This window comes from Alosa pseudoharengus, unplaced genomic scaffold (genome assembly GCF_046254945.1).
Source record: "Alosa pseudoharengus isolate Yale_2024_CS ecotype anadromous, Long Island Sound unplaced genomic scaffold, YU_APseudo_1.1 YU_APseudo_1.1_scf_3, whole genome shotgun sequence".
NCBI classification, from domain to species: Eukaryota; Metazoa; Chordata; class Actinopteri; order Clupeiformes; family Clupeidae; genus Alosa; species Alosa pseudoharengus.
In genome coordinates, this window is record NW_027468718.1 from 16694210 (window position 1) to 16701673 (window position 7464).

The 7464-nt window shown below is 43.3% G+C and overlaps 1 protein-coding gene across 1 annotated transcript in view; it reads right to left on the minus strand.

Annotated features, from left to right (window-relative positions):
* LOC143099861 (phospholipase D1) overlaps positions 1–6480 on the minus strand; it is a gene marked incomplete at its 3' end in the record, with an annotated part of 23980 nt that extends 17500 nt beyond the window's left edge. Inside the window, 12 exon segments of the mRNA XM_076262773.1 lie at positions 1–24; positions 229–310; positions 461–544; positions 906–1055; positions 1606–1758; positions 2487–2579; positions 2837–2895; positions 3690–3755; positions 3955–4072; positions 4667–4812; positions 5467–5597; positions 6321–6480. The exon segment at positions 1–24 is cut by the window's left edge and continues 87 nt beyond it. Of these exon segments, the coding sequence (XP_076118888.1) occupies positions 1–24; positions 229–310; positions 461–544; positions 906–1055; positions 1606–1758; positions 2487–2579; positions 2837–2895; positions 3690–3755; positions 3955–4072; positions 4667–4812; positions 5467–5597; positions 6321–6480 (1266 nt within the window).
* Between the last annotated feature and the right edge of the window lie 984 nt (positions 6481–7464).

The following is a 7464-nucleotide window of genomic DNA, read 5'->3' on the forward strand; positions in this document are numbered from 1 at the left end:
AACGCAGATTTTCACCCCTTGTTCCTGGCATGACAAATGGAGTTATGAAACAACTGTAGAAGACCCAGCCATCAAAGTGCATGCTAACAAACAGAGCACCACATGTTTAAAAAAAAAAAAAAAATCACATTCGAAAACATTTGCTCTGTTCAAATGTACAGTACATGTAGAGATTCTGAAAAATAGAATTAAAATGAAATAAAATATGCTACTTGAGCAGAAACTTACCGCTTTGCGTTTTAAGACACAGTCTAACCTCCAGGAGTTTCCATCCACAACAGGCCTCTTCAGGAAGATTTCTGGACTCAACCTGCGAAATGAAAACACACATGCAGGAACATTTTGACCTATCTTTTGTAATTTGGCAGAATGAATGGTGCTGTAATAAAACCATTTAGGGCATGAGGGCGGTCCCTCTCATGGGAACGCTGGCTGACGGAGGGTTTAAGCAGAGGCCTACCACCAGGCTGTGATGAAGATCTCCTCTTTGGCACCTTCTAGGGCATCCGCAATGGCATCAAAGTAACCAGCGGCATTGACGAACCTTCAGGAGAAACATGCAGTAAGCCAGAGAAAAATCATATATGGAGATATATTTCCTGAATGTGCTCATGTTCAAGTGGACGTAAGGATAGATTATCTTATGTGACCGCCTAAAAAGACACTATGTGACTAGATGTTCATCCAGCAGATGCTTTCAACAACTGATACACAGCGTAGGGGAAACATCCCTTAATGGTACAAGAGAGATCATATTTTTCATAGAACATTTAGACAGTGTGCAAAGAATTGTGGACAAAGCAATGGCAATTAAAAAATAGTGGGTATATGGTGAACATTGATGAAGATAATTGTGATGATGATGATGATGATGATGGTGGTAGGTGTGAGGCCTCTCTACTCACCACTGTGTTGTAGTGTTCTCTCTGACAGGGGCGAAGGAACCATGTCGGTTCTCCCTGAGGAAGTCCTGCCCGTACCTCTGTGCGAACTCGTCGATGGAGTGACCCCACCAACGGGCCTGCCTGTACGTGGAGCACTTGATGGTGAGCGCCCTATAAAATAGACCACATCACAGAGAGTATGGAGTAAAACTTGTGTCACCTTAAACCGAATTTGAATATGTTGTATTTGCATTTGAATTGCTGAATTTGAGCAATTGTATTGGGAAAATCCCAGTCAACTTGAAATTGAATATAATATTTTGAAATTGAACTCATTTGCTTTTATAGTTAAATTATCCTGACTGAAAAATACGCTCTTTGAACTTTCACATTCAGTTCTCACAATTCAGTTTCAAAACGTGAAATTCAATTTCAAGTTGACTGGGATTCAGTTCCAATCTAATTAATTCAACATATACTATTCAAATTCGTTTTTCCAATAGCCTACAATTGCTCAAATGCAGCAATTCAAATGCAAATACAACATATTCAAATTCGGTTTAAGGTGACACAAGATTTACTCCATCGAGAGCCCCAGAAACCTTTTATAAATGAAGAACCATTTCACATTTATATATTTGTCAGCAGAGATAAGCACAGCCCACATGGCAAGAAATGAAAGGCAGAACATGGTTCTGAAAGGGGGCTCTCTTGGACCTGCCTGCAGAGATTCTCGATGGTGACTCCGTGCCTGACTCCGGTCTCGCGGGTGCCGATTTTGATGTGGAAGCCCTTATCGTAGAGGATCACGGTCCCCACCTGGCCATCCTCAGGCCTCATGTAGAGCAGAAAAGAGTCTTTTACCACCAGCCATCTGAAACGCGAAGCGGCCGTCACATGAGAGAGAGAGAGATGGAGAGAGAGATGGAGAGAGAAAGAAAGAGAGCGAGAGAAAGACAGGAAAACAAGAGGTCATTACCAAATAAACATTGGCAACAAAAGAGAAGCTTTGACCCCCGTGCCCCAGAGAGGCCAGTGACAGAGGGAGAAATTCAATTGCGTGGGTCGGAGCAGAGATGTTTGCTTTCTTGCGAGCGGTGAGAGTTATGCAAGTGTAATGCTAACCCGGGCATTAAACAGAAACAAAAACATTGCCCCACCGCAGATGAAAATACTTCAGTGCGAGCGTGTGTTATCCTCCCCCTATCTGTTTCAAACCTGTTCCCATTCCAAGCAGCCATTGTGTCAGAGGTCAGATGAAAGACCACACCACAACATACAGGCACGTTTATCTGTGTTTCACCCAACACACTGTTTGCACTGTACTCTTACTTGCGTAAGAAGACATTTGATGGGCGGGCAATATATTCTGATTGCATTCAAAACATTGATACAGTGTGCAACAAAAACAGATTGCTGCCATAAACTTTGTGAGAGGCACTGTAGTAGACAAGCTAGTGAATATATCTAAGGGCAGTTTATACATTGTTGGAGCTGCACCTAGAACAAACTGGCATCATACTGTATTGTGCTTTATTTCATACCCCTAAGACTGGGGAACCAGCTGTTGGTTGGGTGCAGCATAGCACTGCATATTCTCACCTTTTGGACCAGCGATAACACACGCTGTTGGAGCCACACCAGTAACACACAGGAAAAGTATTGCCCCCAGACTTCTTCAATATCAGGCCTTCACTGTATCATTTTTTTTTTTTTTTGTAAAACAAAAACACAACAAAACATCAAACTCCGTGGGTGGAGATCTTAGAAATTTGTCAAGACAAACATACAACTAGGCACAGAGTTTGCACGACTTGACGGAATACTGTTTTCCTTCTGATGCTATCTCTCAAGGCTGGCCCTCTACAGTACGGGGTCGAAGCCCATTGTGAAAGGGCCTCCATTTGAAACAGAGTCTCACATAATTATGACTGTTTTGGGTTTGCTCTTACATTCCCTTTGGTCCCAGGTCCTGGATAAATGAGATCTGACTTACTTCCAGGAATTCAAGCTGAAAAACAAACACAAATGTGAGGCATCATCAGGTTATCATGCCTGCGAATCTGCTCAAGGGGGAATAGATTTAAATGTGCTGAATAATCAAGTTTTTTTACACACTGAATATAGATATCTGTGTCAAAGCTCCCAAGTTAGCAGCCGTCCCAAAGTACGAGTTGGTACACTTCCTCCAAAATACCCCAAATGTATAAGGTTAACATTTGGCTTTTCATTCTTTTCCTTTCATTTATTCGTTGTTCTAAACTTTTACAAGATATATATCCGCCTATGGTATAACATTTCCTTGATCCAGGTAGTTTTCAATTAGTTCAGTAAATGAAGCATAATTAGGAGTCTAGCAGTGCGCATGTACAGTATGTGCAGTGAGAGATGGTCTGTGGAGAGAGAGAGGGGGGGGTGGGGGGTTGTGGTGTGGAGAGGGGGGGGGGGGGGTTGTGGTGTGGAGAGGGGGCTGCTCTAACGAGCAGAGGCACAGCATGATGGACTCACACAGGGCACACAGGCTTCAAAAAGTCTTTTCAAAAAATCTTTCAAAAGAAAGAATGACTGTCGAAACAAAAAAGTTCAAAAATCAAGTGGAGGATATTTCAGTCTTGTGAAAGACAGGTAAAAATGGGAAGATATATATATATATATATATATATATATATATATATATATATATATATATATATACTTCACAAGTCATTGTCAATTCACAAGCAAGTTAGCAACTAACATGTGAGTAAGTAAGTTTGAATCAGAGGAAGTCCCAGTGGTCATTTCATGAGCTGGTAGATGACTTACTGTTGCTGGATGATTCCGATACAAAGACCTTTTCAATATGTTCCTCAGATAGTCCTCTAGCTGCATCTAAAATGAAATGTTTTGAAGTGCATGGGTAACTGACATTTCAATACATAACCAGTTCCTTGTTGACTTAGACAACTCCTTTTTGGTTTGAATCTCAATGGATAATGAATAATGGATAATACAGCACATTAAGGCCTAGGTTAGGACAGAACAGCACTATCAGAAGAAAGAAGTATCCACAGAAAAAAAAAAAACTGACCTTCCTGCTGACGAGCTGCTCCTCTTTGACCAGGGCATCGGGCCTCCGAGGCAGTGTGGGAATATGGCCTCCCTGGAAGTGCTTGTGGCCTTTGAACGATCTCCGTTTCACCACGTGTCTGGGTAAAAAAGAAGCAGCAGCAGCCGCAAGTCAGAGCGCCAGATGTCATATCAGCTCAGCTCATCTGCGAAACACACACTGATTTCATTTGCCCCTCAATGTTCTGTAATCAGCGCAGTTAAATGGGAAAGAGCTGCGAGCTATTTTCTATTTGGGCTGCTGGACGTGGAAGGAGCGAAGGTGTCACCTCTGTGGGAAATTGAGCACACTAACCTGGAACATGAAAACACTCACCAATACCAGATGCAATGGGTCAGAACACCTATTTCGTATTTCACTGCACAGTAAAATGTGTGTGTGTGTGTGTGTGTGTGTGTGTGAGAGAGAGAGAGAGAGAGAGAGAGAGAGAGAGAGAGAGAGTGTGTCAGTTTATGTAAGTGTATGTTTGCAGGTGTTATACAAGATATAATGGATTAGAGAACATATTACACTGCACAGTGAATGACTGTGTGTGTGTGTGTGTGTGTGTGTGTGTGTGTGTGTGTGTGTGTGTGTGTGTGTGTGTGTGTGTGTCTCTATATATCTGTGTCTATGTGTGTGTGTGTGTGTGTGTGGTTCCTTGTATCTGTTGGAATATGGTAACACTACTCACATGCGGCTTGGCAGAGGGATCTTGAGCAGGGCCCTGAACTTGAGCATCTCCTGGTGGAGAGCCTGGAAGTGTTTGAAGCGCCGCTTGATTTTCCACGTGAACTCTCCATGGCTCAGCTCAATGGTGTACAGGTTAGGGTTCAACACCTGTGTGGCAATCACATTATTATCTCTAATTAACCAATTATGTCAAGGGTGGACTTTTCAGGCATCTATGTTGTTTAAGCTTCTTATATGGTTTTTAACTCTTCGAAGTCATGTTAGACATTTTTGCAGACCAAATCATTGGTTAAATCTGATTTAAAGACCAGGGATGGATTACTGCACGGACCTACTGGGCCCAGGCTCAGGGGCCCAAGGGGTCAGAGGGCTCTTAAGCCCAAGCCTTTGCATGGAATCATTGCCTCAATATCAACAAATCAGGATGTAGGCTATGAATCTGATTGAATTTAGTATTGGCCATCCCCAAAATGCACCAGAATACAAGAAATCACATCAAACAAATGAAAAAAATTCTGGGGGAGGACCACCAAACCCCCCCTCCCACATATACGACAATAAATGGGGGGCCCTTAATACATCTGAGCCCAGGGGCCTGAAAGTTCATAATCCGCCCATGTTAAAGACTGTGACTCCACAATAAAAGTATACTATTTTTTTTACTGTCTATCTAATAAAGAAATACTACATGACGTATTACTGTGCTATTTGTATAATGCAGAGTGCCCAGAACAAGGATCAAAAGACCACAAGCTGACAGCACTAATATGTTGTCTGCGTTGAGGTGAACGAACAGCACACCCTTGTACAGGTGAAGCGCTCCACTTCCGTCACTCGCACTAATACAGGCACCTCCTCCACAAACACAGCGCTGTCCATGGACTTGAAGGGGAGCAAGTTGTATATGGTGGGAAAAGGAATGCTCCCAGACTCTGGAAAAGAAGCACAACACAAATAGCACAGGTTGTTAAAATGGAGTCCCAATTGGAGTCCCCAAAAAAGCAGCATAGCGGTGAACAAATCAACTTATCAGAAAGAGGAGCAGGGGTCTGTTATAAAACTGTTTCAATAACAAATGTTCGTCTGTGCCTTCCAGTGTTGCAACAGCTGATAAGAGTGGAATTTCAGCTTCTCCGCTGCAAGGCTGATCATTTTTGACCATGTAACCTTTGGAATACCACAGTAATGGGGCTGGAGGGGGTGACCCACGTAGGGCAACAGAGGTGGACACTCTGAGGGGCCCAAGCTCAAAGAAATGTTTCTCGTTCTCCTGGAGTATCCCACAACCCCGCGCTCTCACACTGCACTACTGCTGTACAACTCCACAAACCTCCACGTCACTGGTGTAGACGTCCCAAGAACCAGTGCGGTTAGCAGTGTCCAGCTGATACAAGGTGTTGATATGTGAGGTTTTAAGGATAGCAATCAGCAAAGTTGCTCTTTCAGGTCAATGAGCCATTTTGACTAAGAATTCGTAAAAAAAGGAGTTGGTCGTCGGTCAGAAGAGATGGGAAGTGGATGGGTATGTGCATGTGTTGGGTGTGTGTGTATATAGTGTAGGTTGTGTGTGTATGGGTGGGTGGGGTGTATCTACTTGAGGAAGTGTGTGTATATGCGTGTAGGCTGAGTGTGCTTTTTTGTGGAGACTTTCTGACCCATCTGTTTTCCATCACAGTGGTCGGCATGGCAGCCAAGGTCCAGCTCATCGGTGTCGTCCGGCAGGTCGTACTGGTCCAGGCTGTCTGAGAACTGGCTCATGACCGACTCCAGCCGTTCCAGTGGGGGAGGCCCCTGTCTGGACCTCTGCGTCAGCATCCTGCCCCCTCACACACACACACCCATCTGCAGGGGGACACAACACCACCCAAACAAACAAAAACAAAACAAACAAACAAGTGATCATCTGCAAATAACACCTACATGGATTATCATTATTACAAAATAAAATGTTGGGTCAATAGTCAGATTTTTTTATTTTATTTTATTATTCCCACTTCATGGCATCATGCCAAGCCTAAACCTCGGCCTTGTTTTTTTTGTTCAAACATACACCTACCTACCCATTTATTTTTCAAACTTCAACCTTCTATTTTTTTTTATCTTTTCATTGTGTCTGGTGTGCTCAGACCCCATCTTCATGTGATGGAGCAGAAGTGTGTATCTTTCTCTTTATAGAATCAAACTTTTTTTGAGCAAGCAATTTAATGTTTACCTCGCACTCTGCTTCTGTCTCTTCCTAGTTCAGATACTGCTCACGTGCTTTTCCCTCCTCCAGACCAAAAAATAAATCTAAATTTCATGTTTGTCCAAAAATGTGTTATTCATATTTGTTTCCCCAGCCCTTGTGGTTAACTCACTAACCAACAAAGCATTTGCAACCATGTTGCAACCATGTAGTATTTTCTTCCCATCTTTCCCTGCCCACAAACTAATTGCTTCCCCCACATGCAAAATGCATGAAGTATGGATTTCATATCTGCTGCGCTCTGTTAGCATAATGCCAGGCTGGCGTGCTATTTGCATCACTTACACTGAGGGAAGCCAGCGCTAATGAGGTGGATCTGCTCTCATCACCAGCACTGGCGCCAATGCCCCAAATGCAAAGTGACAGGCCGGTCATCAGAGAACATGGGGACGTAATGTCTTGTGATCACGCAAAGGGTGACGGACATTGATTTTGCTCAGTCTGACGGTACATGTAATGACAAAAGAATGGAAAGGTCAGGGTCAAATGGCATGAAAATGATAAACCAGGGCTCATATCACGCAATGTTGGGGGAGACAATGGCGCCTTCTGTG